Genomic DNA, 23,005 nt, shown 5'->3' on the forward strand with positions numbered 1-23,005 from the left:
GTTTGCAGTGCCACTCGATTTCTGCGTTGGCTCTGGCGGGACTGCTGTTCCCTCGCCTACTACTGTTTCCTCCTCTTCGGGTGTCGTGCAGTATGAGTTTTTTCTTTTGGCGCCCCCTCTGCGCTTCAGGCTGGTCCGCTACCGTGTTCGGGCCGCTTTCTCGGGATGGTCACCCAACTTTTCTTGGGTGCTCGCTTACCCAGGTCCGTAGGACCTCCACCTTGGGTTCTTCAGGGTATTCGCCTTCTGCGTGGCTGTGAACCGGGCGTCTCAGTGAGCGGGGTTCTGCCTTTGAGCTGTCCTATGGCTCCCCTGTTGCCCACTCCTCCTTTTGGTTGGAGGGTGTTATGCCGGCCTCTGTCTCGACTGCCTTTCCTCGCCGGCTCTGCTTGGTTCCCGCTCGGTTCGGCTCGGCTCCCTCCGATGTGGCTTTTGCCCCCGCTGCGCTTCAGTGGCGGTTCCTTCGCTGCCCTCCCCTCTGGGGAGAGCTTGGGTTCATGTGGGTGGTTCTGATGTTCCTCTTGGCCTCGTACTGTCTCCCTTGTTCACTCTGGCTGTAACTTGGGAGGACTCCCATTCGGTCGAGATTGTCATTAGATCTCCCACACCGGGACTGTAGGACGTCTTCCTGTGGTGGCTACATCGACATGGACTTTAGCCTGTCTTGTCCTGGCGGTTGCTGGGCGGACCCTTCGGTTCCTTTCCGTCTGTCCTTCTGCTCCCCCACTCCGGGTGGTTACAGGACAATGTTGCTCGGGGGCCGACGGGTCCAGTTTTGCCGACCGTTCTGCCTGTGTTACTCGTCTGCGCCTGTTCGCATTGGGTTTTTTCCCGCTTGCCCAGGCGACTCTAGCGGGCTCGCTAGTGTTCGCTCCTGGCCGTGTTTTGTCCAGGATCTGTTGTAGGACTTAGGGGTTTTACCGGGGGTTCTGTGGGAAGCTGGGCGTTCCCCCACTCTGCCTTTCTCTCTCCATGGTTCTGTCTTTCTCCAGTCCGACCTAGATCTGGGACTGGGACGCTGTTGCTTGAAGTGTCAAGTGTCAGCGCTGTCCTTCCCCTTTCAGCGTTCCCCGGCCCTCTGGGCCTGTCAGGACCCTCTTCCGTGGAGCGGCTTGGGGTTCCCTTGTACTGCCCCTGGGTACCGCCCTGGGCATTGCATACTGGGCTCTTGGCACTCCAATCTTTCCCTTGGAGCCGTTACAGAAGTTCTCTCTACTCCTTCTGTCCTGTACGGTTATGTTTCCGTAGCCGTCGTGTCTCTGGCGGGTGCCTGGGTGGCGGCCCTTCTTGTTCCGAGCCTTCTCTTTCCTCAGGACAGGGCTGTTCTCCATCCCGTCTCTTCCTTCCTTCTGAAGGTGGTGTTTGTCTTTCATTTTAACAAGGCTTTCGTCCTCCCCTTCCCACCCCCGGGAACGGACACTTCACCGATTTGGGAGTTGTTTGGGCCTTGCGGTTTTTACTTGGAGATCTCCGACTCTTGTCGACGTTCGGTCTCTTGGTTTTCCAGGACGTCCGTGCAAAGGGTTGGTGGCTTTCCTCCGCTTTCTCACAGTGGTTATTGCTGTGGTTACCGCACCAAGGGCAGGGTTCTGCTTTTGGTGTCACCGTTCATTTCACCAGAGCGGTCGGTGCCTCCTGGGCCGGAGGCATTTGGCTTCGGCCATGCGTCTGGCGAGGCGGTCACTGGTCTTCCTTACAGCGTTCTACAGGGTGCATACTCTGGCTTCGGCAGATGCTGCCTTGGGCCGCCTGGTCTGCGGGCGGCGGTTTCTTGATGACTTCGGGTGCTTCGCCTTGGTGCTGTGGTCCCTCCCCCTTTTGGACTGCTTTTGAACGTCCCAAGGTCTTCTGTGTCCCCCAAGGAAACTGGGCGAGAAAAGGAGATTTTTGTATAACTTGCCAGTAAAATCTCTTTCTCGCTCTTTCCTTGGGGGACACAGCACCCACCCATTCTTTGTTTTTCTCTGCACGGTTTCCGAGTTGTTTTACCCGTTGGGTAGTTGGCTTGTTGGTTCCACTTTTGGACTTTGCCTTTTTTCACTACTTGGACACGCAACTGGCAGCCTCTCTCTCCAGGCTGAGGGTATAGCTGTGGAGGAGGGGCTTAACAGTTTTCACTTAGTGTCACGCCTCCTATGGAGATGAGCTATACCCAAGGTCTTCTGTGTCCCCCAAGGAAAGAGCGAGAAAGAGATTTTACTGGTAAGTTATACAAAAATCTCGTTTTTTGCCGGGTGAAGCGGAGACCAGCCAGGACGGGGACACGGTAGCATTACCTGGCTCCTATTTAGATAATTGGCCATCTATGTAACACATAGACAGCTGGAATCGTCACTAGAGGCTCTCTAATCTTTTCATCTTATCATTACAGATGAAAAGCCATCTCTGGAACCTAAGCCTTCCAAACCAGCCGCTCCTCAGGTACCTCCCAAGAAGCCCATACTTGTAAACAAGTCAAATAGCCTAGTGAAGCCAGCCACCATCCCACCCAAACGACCAGAAAAGCCAGCTTTCTCTACTCCTCCATCCAAGTAAGTTTTTATGGGTTGTATGTCTCTCTCGGCAGCAGCCTCCCTATTTAAAAAAAAATAAAACAAACAGCCCTTCGCATCACGAAAAAGGTGTAAAAACAATTTTAATAACCCAGGAAATGAGGATAGGGCCTTCAAAGCACCACACTCGCACATGTCTAGTCATTTAGGACATAAATACTCTGGGGTTAAAGAGAGGAGAGATTTGTGCTCTGAGGACATGGCCTGGAGTGGTTTTGCAGGTTGTAGGTAGTATTCCAAGCTCCTTGAATCCTCTTCTCTCCAGTCCCTGGAGCGATATTGATGTCTCGGTGGCATCTTCACTCTTCATTTAATTTGCGATCGACAGACTGAGTGCAATGTGTTCTCATTAAAATTTTCCCTAATGGAGGAGGCCATCCTGCGCAGTCAGTAGAGCGTGTGCATGCTGTGTATTGATTATGTAGATTAGTTGTGTCCCCAGTGCACGGTGTGTAAGTGCATCCCGACTGAGATAGGGTGTTGGATGCCTATAGTCCATTGGTTTACTATTACCATCGTTTATCACCTATTTAATTTGACACAAAGTGGTAACCAGCGTCTTATTGTACTGCTGTGGAACTGCAAGTCTCAGAATGTCCTGTGGTTAGAGCGCTCGATGTATCATTATGTAGGTAGGTGATAATGGATGGTGGAGACGTGACTGCTGCAGCCATTCACTGTCCTCTGTAGTCTATTTACCTCATACAACCCTATAAATCATGGAGCCATATTTGGGTTTCCATTGTCTTTATATGGGGGTTGAGTTCCTTTAGGGCGCATTCACAAGACCGTAGTTATTTGCGGCCCGCAAAACACGGATATCGGCAATTTGTGGACCGCACATGGCCGACACTAATAGAAATGCCTGCAATTGCGGGCAAGAAACTAGATTTTTGTACTTGCTGTAAAATCTTTTTCTCTTCCGTTCATTGGGGGACACAGGCTTGACCATGGGTATAGCTGTTGCCACTAGGAGGCGGACACTAAGCACAAAGGTGTGAGCTCCTCCCTTCAGCTATACCCTTCCTACAGGGACTAAGCTAAAACTGTAGGAGAAGCAAGAAAAAACTGGAAAACCAAACAATGTACAAACCCAGAACTACACAGACCACAAAGAGGCCTGTAAAAAGAAAGAATGGGAGGGAGCTGTGTTCCCCAATATATGGAAGAGAAACAGACTTTATGGTAAGTACAAAAATCTAGTTTTCTCATCCGTATCATTGGGGGGCACAGGCTTGACCATGGGACGTTCTAGAGCAGTCCTAAGGGTAAATGTAGAAACCCTCTAGCCAATCTGAGAACCGCCGTCGGCAAAACTCTACTAGGGGAGCGTCAGAAGACGCAAAGGTGTGTACTCTGTAAAATTTTGAAAGGGTGTGCAAAGACTACCAGGTATCCACCCTGCACACCTGAAGGGCCGAAGCCCCATGATGCACTGCCCAAGAAGCAGAATGAGCAGTAACCCAGAAGGGTGGGGCCCGGTCACCGATATGGTACGCTTCCACAATGGCCAGCCAGCCCTCGTCTCGGCCCCTCTGGAATGACAAAAACGGAATCCGTCCGTCGGAAAGATGACGTTTGAGAGGGATAAATGCGAATGGCCCAAACCAAATCCAGAGTGTGGAGCTACTGCTCACGAGGATGAGACGGGGCAGGACAAAAGGAAGGGAGAATGATCTCTTCATTGAGAGGGAATGCTGACACTACCTTTGGAAGGACTGGACAGGGCAAGGGACTACTTTGTCCTGATTGAGGATTAGGAAGGGCAACCGACAGGAAAGAGCACCTATGGATGGAAGTGATTGCCACAAAAAAGGCCACCTTGTAGGATAGGAAGCGAAGGGGACATCTGCTGCAAAGGCTCAAATGGTGAGGACTAGAGAGCGCTGAGAGCACTAGATTAAGGTCCCAAGGATTCAACGGAGAATGGTAAGGGGGCGCAGCGTGCGCTACCCCCTGCAGAAAGGTCCGAACCGCAGAAAGCGAAGACAAGTTCCGCTGAAAATGAATGGAAAGGGCCGAAACTTGCCCTTTTGAGGGAACTGAGAGCCAGCCCCAAGTCCATGCCCCGACTGCCGAAAAGACTAGAGTCGCGGTAACGAGGACTGAATAGGAGACCGCTGGTGGCGTTCGCACCAACTAGAATAGGATTTCCAGGTCCTGTGATAGATCCAGGAGGATGGCGGCTTCTTGGCACGAATCATGGTCTGGACAACAGCATCTGAAAAAACCCTGAACCCTTAGTACGTCTGCTTCAACAGCCATGCCGTTAAGTGTAAAGACCTTAAATTTAGGTGGAAGATCGGTCCCTGCGACAAGAGGTCCTCCCGAAGGGGAAGACGCCAGGGTTCATTGACGAGGAGGGAGACTAGGAATGCGTGCCATACTCTGCGTGGCCAGTCCGGGGCCACGAGAATGACTGGCAGACCTTCGGACGTGATTTTTCAGAAAAGACGTGGAATGAGCGGAAGATGGAGGGAACACGTAAGGAACCATGAATGGACTCCACGGGATCACTAGGGATCTCGCAATGAAGTTCTCTACCTTGCGGTTGAAGCTTGAGGCCATGAGATCCACATCCAGCCGACCCCCCCCCCCCCCGGTTTCCAGATCGCGAGAAAGACCTGTGGATCCAGAGCCCATTCACCGGGATAGTCTCTCCCAGCTGGGAAAGTTGGAGATCCAGTTGTCGATGGTAGGGATGTGAACTGCCGACAGAGCTGGGACATGGCTCTCCGCCCAGGTGAGGTTGAGCACTGCTTCCGACATGGCTGCGGGGCTCCGGGTGCCGCCCTGGTGGTTTAGGTATGTGACTGCCGTGGAGTTGTCGGACTGAACCCGAACTGGACACCCCTGGAGACGGTCCGTCCAATGAACCAGAGAGACACAAATCGCCTGCAATTCCAGAATATTTATTTGGAGCATTCCTTGCAGGACCCTGAACAGAGAGATTGTAGGGTATAGGGCTTGGAGCCCTGTTGGCAAGGATGCCAGGGAGGGCGAGGCTTAAAAGATGGCTTGGGCTTCTTACCTGGGGCAGACTTGTCAGCCGAAAAGGCTGAAAGAGGTCTGCGCCGCTTTGACCTGCTGAAGCGCACCCCGTTTTGTGGCAAATGGGTGCTTTTACCCCCTGTGGCATCAGAGATAATCTCATCCAGACGCTTGCCGAAAAGTCTTCCATCAGTAAAGGGGAGGGACGTTAAGGCTAGTTTTGAAGCATTATCTGCGGCCCAGCAAGATAGCCAAAGGGTACGGCGAATAGCCACCAAAAGGGCTAAAGAGCAGGCTTTAAGCCTGGCCGCGTCCAGAGAGGCTTCACAAATGTAAGAACTGGCGTGGGAAAGCTGCAATGCAATATCTGAAAGTTCCTCCGAGGGGTCCCCAGAGATGAGGCCCTGCTTGCCCACTCGGTCATAGTCTTGCTAACCCGGCGCAGAGCAGTGCCAACTGCCTTAAAGGAAGTTTTGGCAAAACATTGCAATTTTTTTTTATCCCTGGGGTCCAAAAGGAAGCCCCATCTGCCATAGGCAAGGTGGTATGCTTAACAAGGCGGGATACCGGAGGTCAACAATATGAGAGGACAACCAATTTTTTATTAAATCCTCTGCAAAGGGATAGAAGACGTCTAAGCGTTTTGGTAAGACTACATTCACATGACCGTATGTGTTTTTGCGGATCTGCCAAAGAAACAGATGTCTGTATGGCATTGTAACAATGCCTATCCTTGTCCACAAAATGTACATAAATAGGACATGTTTAATTTATTTTAATTTTTTTGCGGACCGATTGAAATGAATGGGTCTGTATCCCATCCACAAAAAAAAAAACGGAACGGACACAGAAACAAAATACGTTCGTGTGAATGTAGCCTAAAGCAAAACGCCTGTCAGGGAAGTTCCACTCCTTGGAAAGGGAGGAATCAAACTCCAGGTGGTTGGGGAAAAATGTTGGCGAGCAACGGGATCGCCTGAAGGGAAAACTAGAGCCAGCAGATGAGGGCATAGGATCCTCGACCTGTAAGGTTTCAATAACCGCTGCAATGAGATGGTCTACCATAGAGGACAGTTTGGAAGACTGTTCCTCAGGTGAGACAAAGTCAGCGTCTGACAACCTTTCCTCAGAACTCGCCTCTTCTACTGAGGACATGTCTGAGTGAGACTCCCTGGGAGGTGGCTGAGAGACGGAGGAAACTGGCAAAGCAGACTCTCTTCGAGGAGAGGGTGGTCTGGCCTGTTTTGCAGGATGGTCGCAATGGGGATTAGCAGAGAGGTCCCCAGAGTCTGACTGGTTAGAAGATTGCCGTGTGGCCAAACACCCCAGTATTTCCACAATGGCTTTGTTGGAATGAGAAACGTCCTGTACCATCTTAGCCAGGGAGCGCCCCTACTCCGGTTCTACCATGGGCTTGGCAGGATGGGTGACTGGGTCAGCGTCAGAGCCACTTAGCGGTGGAGCAAAGCACGAAGAGCAGAGGGGATCAAACTGACACGATAGGAATTTTGAGTGAGACGTAGCACAGGCAAAATGTCGCACGGAAGTGACCACCTTCTTTGGGGCCTGGGGTCAGGGCTCGGACATAGTGAGCACCCTGTAGTGACAGGTAGGAGGATGAGGGGAGTAGTTAGACCCTGTAGGGAGGGGAGACGGAGCTTACCTGGCCTGTGTCCCTTACTGCAGCTTGTCCGGAGATGCCTTGTGCCAGAGTCCTGCAGAGGATCTCCTGAAGCAGGTGGGCGGAGCCAGGATGCCAGATGAAGGAGGGGGAAAGTGGGGAGAACTTCATGCCCCGCCCCCACTAATGGAGTCAGTCCCCGGCGCTTACGAAGGGAAGCGCTGGCCTGAGCTACCTGACTCCTCTAAGAGGTCTCCTCCCCCCTTCTGGGATAGCGGTGCTGCCTTTAAAAGCCCCGGACGAATGGATGTGCCGGCCGGGTGTGAAGCACCCGCGGGGAGCCGGATAGGAAGTAGGCCGCAGAGAAGCCGGGGCCTCAATTACAAGAGGCCCCATTGGAGGAAAGGACCCGGAACGCCGCGATAAGGGAGAGAAGGGCCCGTAGAAAGTAATTCATTGCAAGCAATTTCCTTTGAATATATATATATTTTTTTTTGTTTTATTAGTTTTCAAGGAGTGGCCCCTTCAGGTGTGAATGCGCTTCTATCTGGGGAGTAGCATTCTTGTGCACTTCTGCCCCTTCTATCGAACAGGTGACCTTGATTAGGTGGTACATATAGTTGTGCGGGCTCCTCCTCTCATTGGTTGCTTGATGCACACTATATGTGCAGGGTCTTCTTTCATCAGTGTGGATTAGTGTAGGACCTGCCTGACTGAGACCACCTTGGCGCTGGTAGGTAGGTAGGTACAGATGTGCTTTTGTTCAAAATATATTGGCTAAGAGTGTCAGATTTTATCATTAGAGTGAGGGCTTAGTCCATATATTATGTTTGCATCTATTGTTTTAGTGCATTATTTTCCTTGATTTATCTGGACAGCTCCACCTAGAGGATTGCAATGGGCATTACGTGAACGATGAACATATTTCATTGACTGTACTGCAGATAAATAGCCTTGCACTCATTTCTTCTTAGGATTAATGGAGACTCATCTCTCAGCCGGCCAAAGTCTGAGCCAGAACCGTTCAGCAAAACGAAAATGGATCTGGAACATATTCTGAGTCGACCGAAATCTGTGGAGGTTGAGCCGAGTGCAGTAAAAAGCCCAAGGGAACACGGTAAGTAGATGGCGGTATGGCGACTGTCTATATGTGGAGACCTGGAGGAAGTCTGTCTCCTAGTGCATGACCTCTGTGTGCGGAGTGGATGTTCATCATCACTGCTGTCCCCCTGTCTGATGTGTGGAGAGAGGACCCAAACCTTCCTCATTCTCTCCATGAAACTTGCCGCTTTATTCCACACATTTTATTTTTAATTTTTTTTTTTTTTTTTTTTTTTTTTTTCCCCCTCCCCTTCAGTTTGCATGCTTCATGTGACTGGGAGCATGCACTTCATCACTGGCTCTTCTTGCTGAGGTTTTCAACATGCATTTAGGTATTTTACCTCTAAGCAAGGGCAGGGCCAATATTAGTGCCGCATACATACATTATCAATACATAATATGTGGGGTCCCAGCTCCCTGGACCTTTGCAGACCAGTGGTTTAAGGGGCAGCGGCGCTTGGCCTGTGATATCGCATCCAAACCCTTCCACCCCTAAGTCCCATTCAAGAGTGTATTTTGTTATTCTATTGATTTCATCAAGTTTCTTTCTCCATCTCAGTGGAAGAGGTAGGTTCATTATTCTGAGACTTTGGGGCATCCTAGCAGTCCTTTTTCCACAGTTAGACCTTTAGCACATCCAGGTAGAGTGCCTTAAATTGGTATTCACTTCAGAAAATGGCACTTGTCATGTAAAGAAAGTTAATAGAAGGCACTTACTAATGTATTGTGATTGTCCATATTGCCTCCTTTGCTGGCTGGATTCATTTTTCCAACACATTACACACTGCTTGTATCCAGGGGTTACGACCACCTTGCAGTCCAACAGTGGTGGCTGGCCTTGCATGCGCAGCAGCTCCCATCTCGTGTCTGCACGGCAGCAGTGGCGTAACCCCTGGAGACTAGCAGTGTATTAAAGGCACCGGCTTCTCTGGTGGCTGGGACCATGGGAAGTGCACGTAGGCCGGTGCAATTTCAGGGGGCAGTTCTCCATCTGCCTGCTTTCTGCTTATCTCAGCATGGCTGCACTCTTTGGTTGTTTTCTTAGTGTTTTATTTTTTTTTTTTATTTTTTTTATTTCCTGCTTTGCTAAAGTAATTTTTATTTCACAATCTTTGTTCTAGACATTCCTCTCCTTGACTTTTCTTTCCAGATTTTGTTTCCTCTCCTGTATCCCTTCTTTCGTATCTGGAACTTCCCCTACCCTTCTCCATTTTGGTAAGATCATGTTCTCTCACCAGAGTCCTCAGTTTGCTTAGATAAATTTCTGGTATCAAGATCCTGCTCCTGCTGGTATTGTTAACGTGATCATCAATGCAAGTCTATTTACAAGTCTAAACCACTTCAGACTCTTGTGCTTCTCTTTATCTTTATGGAATCAATGCTGTTTGTGTAATGCAGAACTCCAAATCCCCATGTAGAGATGGGTAAATGTTAAACTTCCTGCTGCCTACAGCCACCACTAGAGGGAACTTGTGAGCTACTGCATGACCCCTATAATAACACAGTATGCCATAAGCTCCCTCTAGTGTTGGCTGCAAGTAGTAGGATTGGTATTTTTTAAAGGTGACATATTGCCAGGTGCAGGTCCCAGAGGTGGCACCCACCCTCATCTCCAGAAGAGGCCCCCCAAAGTGAAGGAGAGCACACTGCACAAGTCCCAATCCAATGAATGGAGAGGTGGCCGCACTTGCACGGTGTGATCTTCTTCACTATCTACAGTCAGGTCCACAAATATTGGGACATCGACACAATTTTAACATTTTTGGCTCTATACACCACCACAATGGATTTGAAATGAAACAAACAAGATGTGCTTTACCTGCAGACTGTCAGCTTTAATTTGAGGGTATTTACACCCAAATCAGGTGAACGGTGTAGGAATTACAACAGTTTGCATATGTGCCTCCCACTTGTTAAGGGACCAAAAGTAATGGGACATTTGGCTTCTCAGCTGTTCCATGGCCAGGTGTGTGTTATTCCCTCATTATCCCAATTACAATGAGCAGATAAAAGATCCAGAGTTCATTTCAAGTCTGCTATTTGCATTTGGAATCTGTTGCTGTCAACTCTCAAGATGAGATCCAAAGAGCTGTTACTATCAGTGAAGCAAGCCATCATTAGGCTGAAAAAACACAACAAAGCCATCAGAGAGATAGCAAAAACATTAGGCGAGGCCAAAACAACTGTTTGGAACATCCTTAAAAAGAAGGAACGCACCGGGGAGCTCAGCAACACCAAAAGACCCGGAAGATCACGGAAAACAACTGTGGTGGATGACTGAAGAATTATTTCCCTGGTGAAGAAAACACCCTTCACAACAGTTGGCCAGATCAAGAACACTCTGCAGGAGGTAGGTGTATGTGTGTCAAAGTCAACAATCAAGAGAAGACCTCACCAGAGTGAATACAGAGGGTTCACCACAAGATGTAAACCATTGGTGAGCCTCAAAAACAGGAAGGCCAGATTAGAGTTTGCCAAACGACATCTAAAAAAGCCTTCACAGTTCTGGAACAACATCCTATGGACAGATGAGACCAAGATCAACTTGTACCAGAGTGATAGGAAGAGAAGAGTATGGAGAAGGAAAGGAACTGCTCATGATCCTAAGCATACCACCTCATCAGTGAAGCATGGTGGTGGTGGTGGTGTCATGGCGTGGGCATGTATGGCTGCCAATGGAACTGGTTCTCTTGTATTTATTGTTGATGTGACTGCTGACAAAAGCAGCAGGATGAATTCTGAAGTGTTTCGGGCAATATTATCTGCTCATATTCAGCCAAATGCTTCAGAACTCATTGGACGGCGCTTCACAGTGCTGATGGACAATGACCCAAAGCATACTGCAAAAGCAACCAAAGAGTTTTTTAAGGGAAAGAAGTGGAATGTTATGCAATGGCCAAGTCAATCACCTGACCTGAATCCGATTGAGCATGCATTTCACTTGCTGAAGACAAAACTGAAGGGAAAATGCCCCAAGAACAAGCAGGAACTGAAGACAGTTGCAGTAGAGGCCTGGCAGAGCATCACCAGGGATGAAACCCAGCGTCCGGTGATGTCTGTGCGTTCCAGTCTTCAGGCTGTAATTGACTGCAATGGAATTGCAACCAAGTATTAAAAAGTGAAAGTTTGATTTATGATTATTATTCTGTCCCATTACTTTTGGCCACTTAACAAGTGGGAGGCACATATGCAAACTGTTGTAATTCCTACACCGTTCACCTGATTTGGATGTAAATACCCTCAAGTTAAAGCTGACAGTCTGCAGGTAAAGCACATCTTGTTTGTTTCATTTCATTGTGGTGGTGTATAGAGCCAAACATGTTAGAATCGTGTCGATGTCCCAATATTTATGGACCGACTGTATATTCGGAGTGCCTGCGCTTTAGCGGTGTGCTCTCCTTCACTTAGAGGGTGGGTGGGGGGCCTTCTTTAATCAGGAGTGGGTCCCAGAAGTGGGACCCACATTTATGTGACATTAATGGGCAAGTGGCCCATTTTCTAACTGCTTCTACAAGGAGCTTGGGGCTGTCTATGAGAAAACGAGCCACGACCTGCATTTTTCAATTCGGCCTTTTTTCTGTGCAGAGCTGATGCTGTAGTAGCAGTCTTGATTTTCTCTCTTTTCCGTCACCTGGGGAGCAGAGAGGCTCCTTATCTCTGCTCTTTATAAACACTCATAGCTCAGGCCTCATCTTACTAATAAGAATGTGGCTTCAATAGTGTTTGACCTTTTTAGTAATTTAGAGATGAGGAGAAGTACAAATCACAGTTAGAAAAAGAGTTAACGCTTTGTGAGTGGCTCAATATCTTAAAAAAAAAAAGCCATTTGAAAATATAATTTTTTGACAAAAATGAGTAAGATGCAAATGAACAAAAATTGCTTCCAAAGGTGCACATATCCTTTTAAGGCTGGGTTCACACCTGAGCATTTTACAGCGCGTTCCTACGCGCTGTAAAACGCTCAACAGGCAAAAACCAATGTTTCCCTATGGGCATGGTTCTCATCTAAGCGTTTTTACAGCGCGTACGAATGCGCTGTAAAGAGATCACAGAGAGGCACGGAGCATTATCAGTCATGTTACTGCTCCGTGCCTCTGCAGTCTGCATCGGGTCTTGGCACTCTTTCACGGAGCGGATGTCACGCACGGCATCCGTTCGTGTGAAACAGCCCTAAGAAATGCCAAACATTGGAACAGAAAACAGGGTGATGAATAGCGGACACACTGTTTTGTACGGCATGCGGGGTTCCTCTTTTTACATATCTTTATACGTGTCGGCGGCGGCGAGTGTTTGTATTGTGCAGGATCCACAATCTTGAGCTCCACCAGGACAGTAGGGTGGTCTGCGCTCTGATCCTTTGATCAGAGATGATGCTTGGAGCTCTGTATCTCCAGAAGAACATCGCAGGGCTGTGAGCTGAGCTGATATAACTCTATGGGAATATTCACACACAGCAGATTTGTTGCACATTGCGACTGTGCCATATATCTGAATGTGGCTCAGCGCTCCTCCCTTTATTTCTTCCCCTCTTTCTCCACGGCTATCTATTACATTTCCCTTTTATGACCCCCACTAATTTTACTGCTGCAGGTGGACATTGCTGTATTAAGGTAATGTGTAGCGGACTGCCGCTCACGCTTGCTCTGGAGGAACACGCTCACTTTGCATGATAAGATGCTGCCGCTTATGCATTTTTCACTGCACCGCATTTTCAAACGCACTGCCACGTAGTTTACCAAATGGGTGCATTAAAGGGGTTGTGTGGAATTATAGCTATTCTCTATGGGCTATGTCCTGTGGCTCATTCCACACCAAGTAAATGGGACTCGGCTTATACGTCACAGTACCAGACGGACTCCAGGGTGCTGCTTCTTTGGGGGGGATACTTTTTTTTAATCCTTTAAAGATGTGTCAACAGAAAATGCCCTATTGTTTAAATAATGTTTTTATGTTAAACATTTTTAATGAATTTTTGGTGACGTTATTGACATGGAAAATCAAAAATATCTGTATTTAAACAAAGAAAAAGCAAAGTTCAGCAGTCGTCACCACGTCCTGCCCTGTACAGATCACTTTACTGCAGTTATCAAGGATGACAGATATCACCTCTGTGTATAGATAACAAAGGATCCAGCATTTACAGCAGGTGATATCACAGCTTATCTCCTCCCTCCTGACCTCTGCACAGAGCACTCCTATACAACTCAATGAGGTCCTCTCCTGACCATTGTGTTTATGGCCCATGGGGCCTCAGTTTAGGTGGGTTATTAGTTTGCCCTGTTTTCTTCTAACGTTTTCTGTTTTCTTCATAAGCGATTTGTCTTCAGGTAACCCGGCGGGTGTAAGTTCACCTCGTGCTGGTTTTCAGTTCCTCGCTTCCTTCTCTCTTTACACCTGGAGCCGAATTCGGAAATTTCTGTAGCCGCAGAACAGTGCAGGGCGGGAGCTCAGATGCTGCCAACCTTTTTGATCACATGACTGACAGCAGGGCGGGGCCAAACCGTTGTCGGTTCCAAATAGCAACCGGAAAGTTTTTATTTTTATTTTAAGAAAAGTGCTCTGGATGTGACTAGAAAATGTGGAAAATGTGATGCTTGCTAATGGCCGCACTCTCTCTCTTTCTGTTCTGCAGGTCCTTCCGAAGTCAGTTTTGACGATGTTCTCCCTACCTCAGAAAACCTCACCCACCCCACTGCCAGCAGACCAAAGATGCCCGGCAAGAGACCCCCGGGGCGTTTCAATGGGTTGCATTCTGTAAGTACAGCGAATGGCTGCAGCCACTTTCTATGGTGGGGGAGGGGGGGTGTATTGTGTGCAAATAATTTAGTTTGATAGGAATGGTGTCATTTTATCCTTGGGCGCAGTGCACACTGGTGTGTGAGGACACAAACTACTGTGATTCCTAGACCGTAGTGGTAAAGGCCTTGCTTTCCTAGCATTAGTACCTAGCGTTTAAAGGGGATGCAAGAGTCGGGCCCCTGCAGTGTGGCAGTAAGGTCTGTGATGAGGTTGCCTTCATTGCCTGATGACGCCAGACTGACTATTATCAAATTGTGTTTTTTTTTTTGCTTATAGCCACAAAATAAAGACTTGACTGAGAACCAAAAGGTACATCATGAGCAAGAGGAGGAAAGTGCCAAACCATTGACGCCAGAATTAAAGAAGGTATCCGACAATGGGGTTCCCTGTTATATGCATTAACCACCTCCCGACCGCTGTACGCAGATATGCGTCCGGGAGGTGGTTGCTTTACTCCTCCTGGACGCATATACGCGTCTTTTCGCGAGACGCGAGATTTCCTTGCTCACAGGAACGGAAGGTAAGCGAGTGGATCTCCAGCCTGCCAGCGGCGATCGCTCGCTGGCAGGCTGGAGATCCGAATTTTTTAACCCCTAACAGGTATATTAGACGCTGTTTTCATAACAGCGTCTAATATACCTCCTACCTGGTCCTCTGGTGGTCCCTTTTGTTAGGATCGACCACCAGAGGACTCAGGTAGGTCAGTACAGTCCCACCAAACACCACACTACACTACACTACAGCCCCCCCCCCCCCCCCGTCACTTATTAACCCCTTATAAACCCCCGATCACCCATGATCACCCCATATAAACTCCCTGATCACCCCCCTGTCATTGATCACCGCCCTGTCATTGATCACCCCCCTGTCAGGCTCCGTTCAGACGTCCGTATGATTTTTACGGATCCACGGATACATGGATCGGATCCGCAAAACGCATACGGACGTCTGAATGGAGCCTTACAGGGGGGTGATCAATGACAGGCGGGTGATCACCCATATACACTCCCTGATCACCCCCCTGTCATTGATCACCCCCCTGTAAGGCTCCATTTAGACGTCCGCATGATTTTTACGGATCCGATCCATGTATCCATGGATCCGTAAAAATCATGCGAACGTCTGAATGGAGCCTTACAGGGGGGGTGATCAGTGACAGGGGGGTGATCACCCTGATTACCCTGATCACCCCCTGTCATTGATAACCCCCCTGTAAGGCTCCATTCAGACGTCCGCATGCGTTCTGTGGATCCTATCCATGGATCCGTAAAAAATCATGCGGATGTCTGAATGGAGCCTTACAGGGGGGTGATCAGTGACAGGGGGGTGATCACCCTGATTACCCTGATCACCCCCTGTCATTGATAACCCCCCTGTAAGGCTCCATTCAGACGTCCGCATGCGTTTTGTGGATCCGATCCATGTATCCATGGATCCGTAAAAAATCATGCGGATGTCTGAATGGAGCCTTACAGGGGGGGTGATCAATGACAGGGGGGTGATCAGGGAGTCTATATGGGTGATCACCCCCCTGTCATTGATCACCCCCCCCCTGGTAAGGCTCCATTCAGACATTTTTTTTTGGCACAAGTTAGCGGAAATTTTTTGTTTGTTTTTGTTTTTTCTTACTAAGTCTCATATTCCACTAACTTGTGTCAAAAAATAAAATCTCACATGGACGCACCATACCCCTCACGGAATCCAAATGCGTAAACATTTTTAGACATTTATATTCCAGACTTCTTCTCACGCTTTAGGGCCCCTAAAAAGCCAGGGCAGTATAAATACCCCACATGTGACCCCATTTCGGAAAGAAGACACCCCAAGGTATTCCGTGAGGGGCATATTGAGTCCATGAAAGATTGAAATTTTTGTCCTAAGTTAGCGGAAAGTGAGACTTTGAGAAAAAAACAAAAAAAAAAAATCAATATCCGCTAACTTATGCAAAAAAAAAAATTTCTAGGAACTCGCCATGCCCCTCATTGAATACCTTGGGGTGTCTTCTTTCCAAAGTGGGGTCACATGTGGGGTATTTATACTGCCCTGGCTTTTTAGGGGCCCGAAAGTGTGAGAAGAAGTCTGGGATCCAAATGTCTAAAAATGCCCTCCTAAAAGGAATTTGGGCACCTTTGCGCATCTAGGCTTCAAAAAAGTGTCACACATGTGGTATCGCCGTACTCAGGAGAAGTTGGGGAATGTGTTTTGGGGTGTCATTTTACATATACCCATGCTGGGTGAGAGAAATATCTTGGTCAAATGCCAACTTTGTATAAAAAAATGGGAAAAGTTGTCTTTTGCCAAGATATTTCTCTCACCCAGCATGGGTATATGTAAAATGACAGCCCAAAACACATTCCCCAACTTCTCCTGAGTACGGCGACACCAGATGTGTGACACTTTTTTGCAGCCTAGGTGGGCAAAGGGGCACACATTCCAAAGTGCACCTTTCGGATTTCGCAGGCCATTTTTTACAGATTTTGATTGCAAAGTACTTCTCACACATTTGGGCCCCTAAATTGCCAGGGCAGTATAACTACGCCACAAGTGACCCCATTTTGGAAAGAAGACACCCCAAGGTATTCCGTGGGGGGCACGGCGAGTTCCTAGAATTTTTTATTTTTTGTCACAATTTAGCGGAAAATGATTTTTCTTTTTTTTTCTTTTTTCCTTACAAAGTCTCATATTCCACTAACTTGCGACAAAAAATAAAAAATTCTAGGAACTCGCCATGCCCCTCACGGAATACCTTGGGGTGTCTTCTTTCCAAAATGGGGTCACTTGTGGCGTAGTTATACTGCCCTGGCAATTTAGGGGCCCAAATGTGTGAGAAGTACTTTGCAATCAAAATGTGTAAAAAATGCCCTGCAAAATCCGAAAGGTGCACTTTGGAATATGTGCCCCTTTGCCCACCTTGGCAGCAAAAAAGTGTGACACATCTGGTATCGCCGTACTCAGGAGAAGTTGGGCAATGTGTTTTGGGGTGTCATTTTACATATACCCATGCTGGGTGAGAAAAATATCTTGGTCAAATGCCAACTTTGTATAAAAAAATGGGAAAAGTTGTCTTTTGCCAAGATATTTCTCTCACCCAGCATGGGTATATGTAAAATGACACCCCAAATCACATTCCCCAACTTCTCCTGAGTACGGCGATACCAGATGTGACACTTTTTTGATGCCAAGGTGGGCAAAGGGGCACATATTCCAAAGTGCACCTTTCGGATTTCACCGGTCATTTTTTACACATTTTGATTGCAAGGTTCTTCTCACACATTTGGGCCCCTAAATTGCCAGGGCAGTATAACTACGCCACAAGTGACCCCATTTTGGAAAGAAGACACCCCAAGGTATTCCGTGAGGGGAATGGCGAGTTCCTAGAATTTTTTATTTTTTGTCGCAAGTTAGTGGAATATGAGACTTTGTAAGAAAAAATAAAAAAAATAAAATCATCATCATTTTCCGCTAACTTGTGACAAAAAATAAAAAGTTCTATGAACTCACTATGCCCATCAGCGAATACCTTAGGGTGTCTACTTTCCGAAATGGGGTCATTTGTGGGGGTTTTCTACTGTTTGGGCATTGTAGAACCTCAGGAAACATGACAGGTGCTCAGAAAGTCAGAGCTGTTTCAAAAAGCGGAAATTCACATTTTTGTACCATAGTTTGTAAATGCTATAACTTTTACCAAAAGCATTTTTTTTTTGCCCAAACATTTTTTTTTATCAAAGACATGTAGAACAATAAATTTGGCGAAAAATTTATATATGGATGTCGTTTTTTTTGCAAAATTTTACAGCTGAAAGTGAAAAATGTCATTTTTTTGCAAATAAATCGTTACATTTTGATTAATAACAAAAAAAGTAAAAATGTCAGCAGCAATGAAATACCACCAAATGAAAGCTCCATTAGTGAGAAGAAAAGTAGGTAAAATTCATTTGGGTGGTAAGTTGCATGACCGAGCGATAAACGGTGAAAGGAGTGTAGTGCAGAAGTGTAAAAAGTGCTCTGGTCATGAAGGGGGTTTCACCTAGCGGGGCTGAAGTGGTTAAAGGGGTTGTCTCTCCTCAGCAAGTGGCATTTATCATGTAGAGAAAGTTACTACAAGGCACTTACTAATGTATTGTGATTGTCCATATTGCTTCCTTTGCTGGCTGGTTTCATTTTTCCATCACGTTATACACTTCTTCTCCTTTCCATGGTTACGACCACCCTGCAATCCAGCAGAGGTGGTCGTACTTGCCCACGTTAGGTAAAAGTGCAGGGAGCGCACAGCAGATTGTCGGGGAGGAAGCGTTCCTTCCCGATAGTCGGCTGCTCGTTTTACATGCAGCGATCTCCACCACATTATGAGGTTGAGGGTTTATGTCAGTATGATTCTGTAGACGTAATGTCAATCAGTTTAATGCTGTGCACTCCTGCAAGACGAGCAGTGTCCAGAATGGAGAATCGCGCTCACACACGGAGCGTGATTCCCGCACTGAACACGCTCGTATGAACCAGCCCTTAGGGCTCCATGGAGTGGCTGTTGTGTGAATTGTCACCCCTGCCATCTTTTGCCCTATGCAGCATTGTCACGACTTGCAAGCGGTCCCTCATTATGGCAGCTCTTAGACAATGCGCAGTTCATTGGCTTGTTGGTTCTAGATATCTGTGGGGGTCCCAGGGTCAGGTCCTGCACATCGGATCAGTACGTGATAAATAGGTGTAAGGTCCGTGGAGAGCAGAAAACCAGATATCTTCTAGTTTACCTTCAAAGAAAAACTTCCAGCTAGGTATAAAAGATTGCTTCGTCTTTATTCCATGGCACTCGCAACAATGACGGTGCAGTGAACAAAACCTCACGTCAGCTCAACATGTTTCGAACCATAAGGTTCTTACTCATGATCTGATAACTGAGTTCGAGCACCCTTATGGAGATCCTCCCGAATCATGTGCGTGATTGGGGTGGATCTCCATAAGGGTGCTCGAACTCAATTAGTTATCAGATCATGAGTAAGAACCTTATGGTTCGAAACATGTCGATCTGACGTGAGGTTTCGTTAACTGCACCTTCATTGTTGCGAGTTCCATGGAATAAAGACGAAGCAATCTTTTATACCTAGTATGTGCTGGAAGTTTTTATTTGAAGGTTCATTATATAGAGATGGCCTTGGCTTGTCTGTTGCACAGTGGATATCTGGTGAGCTGGACCTTTTATCTTCTAATTTACCTTTTTATTTATTTTTTATTTCAGCCATTGGTGACCGCAGCCACCGCACCTATATTCTCACCCTTGTCAATTGTGTCCAAACCCAACCTCGTCCCCTTGAGCCCTGTCGCTGTGGACTTCAAACCAAAACTTGATCTTGTGGATGGAAGGAAGAACGAGGTGGAGGAATTAAGAGCCCAGATCAGCGAGCTGCTAACTATAGTGGACGCGCTCAGGAAAGAACATAGGTACCTGGGGCTGGGTGTTATATTGCACTGTATGATGTAGGGGGAAGATAGATCTGTTAAGTGTTTGTTTTTTTTCCCTTTTATTCTGATATTATAATTAGGGTTGAGCAATCGTTTTAGATTGCTCTATCTGAACCCGATTCCTCTAAAAACTTTAAGGCTACTTTCACACTAGCGTTCTGCTGTCCGCTCGTGAGCTCCGTTTGAAGGAGCTCACGAGCGGAGCAGAACGCTTCTGTCCAGCCCTGATGCAGTCTGAATGGAGCGGATCCGCTCAGACTGCATCAGTCTGGTGGCGTTCAGCCTCCGCTCCGCTCGCCTCCGCACGGCCAGGCGGACAGCTGAACGCTGCTTGCAGCGTTCAGCTGTCCGCCTGGCCGTGCGGAGGCGTGCGGATCCGTCCAGACTTACAATGTAAGTCAATGGGAACGGATCCGCTTGAAGATGACACCATATGGCTCAATCTTCAAGCGGATCCGTCCCCCATTGACTTTACATTGAAAATGTCTGAACGGATCTGCTCAGGCTACTTGCGCACTTAGAAATTTTTCTAAGTTATTAATGCAGACGGATCCGTACTGAACAGAGCCTCCGTCTGCATTAATATGATCGGATCCGTTCAGAACGGATCCGATCAAGCGCAAGTGTGAAAGTAGCCTAAGAATATCGGTTCTGTCCTCCTGTGAAATGTACCGCCGTGTCTGTTTAGTCTCATAAATTACTGAATGAAAGCACTAAGCCGAACTCTGCTTTGTGCCTCATTAACCCCTTAGTGACCAAGCCTGTTTGGGCCTTAAACACCAAGCCAGATTTTGGAAATCTGACATGTGTCACTTTAGCAGAGAATAACTTCGTAAAGGTTTCGCACATCAAAGTAATTCTGACATTGTTTTCTCGTCACATATTGTACTTAGGTGGTAAAATTTTACCCATAAAATATGCGTATCTTTAGTAAAAAACTAGAAATATTTCACATACATGCATAAATACTATTCAATATTTTTATCAGAAATAGATTTCCACATTTTTTTCTTTATTTTGGCTGCACTTACAAAAAACATACTTTTTTTATTTTTTTATTTAGGAGACTTACCATTTTAACATAAATAAAAATTTTTTTGAAGTACATATTTTTTCCTGCAACAAGCAAAGTTTGCAGAGGCTTATAAGTGTCCGAATAATAGATTCCCCCCCTTCCAAAAGTGCCCCCATTTTGAAAACTAGACTCCTTAACGTATTAATCTAAGGGTGTAATGAGTTTTTTTACCCCCCCAAAGGCTTTTAAAAAAATTGATGCTAAGGTGAAAAGAAATAAATTTAAATTTTTTACACAAGTGTCAATTTAAAGACTTTTTTTTTTTTCTTATATACAAAGCACATGAAAATGAAGAAGTACACCCCAAAACGTATCACCCCATTTCTCCTGTCTTCAGAAATATCCCCATTGTGGCCCTAATCTTATGTCTTATGTGACACACGGCAGGGCCCAAACATGAAGGAGCACCTGGGGCTTTCAGATAATAAACTGAAAATGGTTCAGGCCCCATTGCACACATGTAATGGCGTCGAGCAGCAAAATGATAGAAAACCCTTATAAATGACCCCATTTTAAAAACCTGCATCTAGCTGTGTAGTGAGCATGCTGAGTGCAAAATTATTATAGGCTGAAATAATGAGTATATATGGTTTTATTCAAATTGTTGATAAAAATTTCTCAGGAAATTGGAGGAAAAAAATCTTTTTAGATGGGTAACCGTGTTACTGTCTTAGAAATCCGCCACATTCCTATCTTTGTGGCGCACACAGATGAGAAGTGAAGCTGTGCACTTATAAGGGAGGCAGATTTCTAAAAAGGCATTTGCCTGTATGTATGACTGTCTCGCCAAACAGAAAAAAAGGAAAAAAAGTGAACTGGAGTGAAAGGCAACAAGTCCAAGAAAAAGGAGCAAAATGTCTCCAACTATGTTGCAAATTCCAGTTTGTTCAGAACTCAAACAAAAACTAATATTTGGGCGATATACGTTCTGTAGTAAATACTATCATCTCAGCCTCAAAAACAAAAAAACATTTTTTTTTAAGGTGAATCGTTAAGAGGGTAAATATCTGATTGGGGGGGCTCCTGCCCTTTTAATAAAAACATTGGGGGCCATATTGCGCCGACCGGGGTACTACAGGAGAGAGAACCAGTGCAGAGGCGGCGGCCGTCCGGCTTATAGTGTGCGCATGCGCCGTGTCGCCGCCATCTTTCTTGAGGGTGAGGAAGGGGGTCGAGGATCGGGACCCAGCTTTGCTCGGCATTTTCGGTGATCAGAGACCGCTTGTCACGGTTTCTGATCACTGCCCTGAACCCTCAGCTATGCTGTGGGCACGAATCTTTAGTGCTTGACTTAAGCGCTAACTTGGACTGAAGTGCCGCCGTAAAAAGGTGGCGCTCCAGCCCAAGGCCCCTTAGTGACAGCCGTAAAAACACGTATGGGTGGTCACTAAGGGATTAACAAACCAGAGTGACGCATGAGGTGAGACGAAGTAAGTGTTTTCTCTGGAAAGGAGCTCCTTTTTTAACCTTTATTTTTATTTATTTATTTATTTATTTATTTATTTTTTTTTCTTCTTTCCCTAGGAATGAGCTGGATAAAATAAAGAGAGATTTAGAAGAGGAAAGAATGCGGCGGAGCGGTTTAGAGGTGAGTGCATTTTTCAACTAGAGCATTACTTCACATTTACTTTGAAGGTTAGGGGCCTAAGGACCAAGGGAGTCATTTATGAAACAGAAATACACATATATCGGGCATATTTCTGTCCACTTTTCCCCGCTCACGCCAGATCTAAAAAGGGGGACCCGTCTTATTTACCATTTTCTACGCCTGGTCTAAATGTAAGACCGCTAGGAAGTTGTCTTACATTTAGAAGCTGCAGTGGATACGCCAAAGTTATGTAGAGGCTGGCGCCTCTTCACAACTCCGGTTTATTAACCCCTTTAAGGACCCTGCCTTTTTTGCAAATCTGACATACAGTCCTGATCAAAAGTTTAAGACCACTTTAAAAATGGCAAAAAGTCCTATGTAGCATGGCTGGATCTTAACAAGGTTCCAAGTAGAGCTTCAACATGCAACAAGAAGAAATGGGAGTGAGACAAAACATTTTTTGAGCATTCAATTTAATGAAAACAGCGAATAGACTGAAACAGGCTGTTTTTCAGCTGATCAAAAGTTTAGGACCACACCTCCAAAAAATACTAACCCCCCCCCCCAAAAAAATAAAAATAAAAAAGAAATCCAACTTCCAAACATGAACTCAGTAATGAGTAGCTCCGCCGTTATTGTTTATCACTTTAAAAATTTGTTTCGGCATGCTTGATGCAAGCGTTTCCATGAGGTGAGTGGGAACATTTCTCCAAGTGGTGAAGACGGCCGCACGAAGGCCATCTACTGTCTGGAACTGTTGTCCATTTTTGTAAACTTCCCTTGCCATCCATCCCCAAAGGTTCTCAATTGGATTTAGAACA

General features: G+C 46.6%; 1 protein-coding gene across 6 annotated transcripts in view; it reads left to right on the plus strand.

Annotated features, from left to right (window-relative positions):
• LOC122933905 (CD2 associated protein) overlaps nt 1-23,005 on the plus strand; it is an 82,884-nt gene that overhangs the window by 54,557 nt on the left and 5,322 nt on the right. For 5 of the 6 annotated variants that reach the window (XM_044289009.1, XM_044289011.1, XM_044289012.1 and 2 more), the window contains 6 exons: nt 2,372-2,531; nt 8,139-8,281; nt 13,898-14,019; nt 14,341-14,430; nt 19,298-19,500; nt 22,121-22,184. In XM_044289009.1, the coding sequence (XP_044144944.1) occupies nt 2,372-2,531; nt 8,139-8,281; nt 13,898-14,019; nt 14,341-14,430; nt 19,298-19,500; nt 22,121-22,184 (782 nt within the window). Of the gene's footprint in view, nt 1-2,371; nt 2,532-8,138; nt 8,282-9,415; nt 9,481-13,897; nt 14,020-14,340; nt 14,431-19,297; nt 19,501-22,120; nt 22,185-23,005 lie in introns of those variants that run through there. The other variant, XR_006388568.1, reaches the window with a different exon arrangement.

Source organism: Bufo gargarizans, chromosome 4, assembly GCF_014858855.1.
Source record: "Bufo gargarizans isolate SCDJY-AF-19 chromosome 4, ASM1485885v1, whole genome shotgun sequence".
Taxonomy (NCBI): Eukaryota; Metazoa; Chordata; class Amphibia; order Anura; family Bufonidae; genus Bufo; species Bufo gargarizans.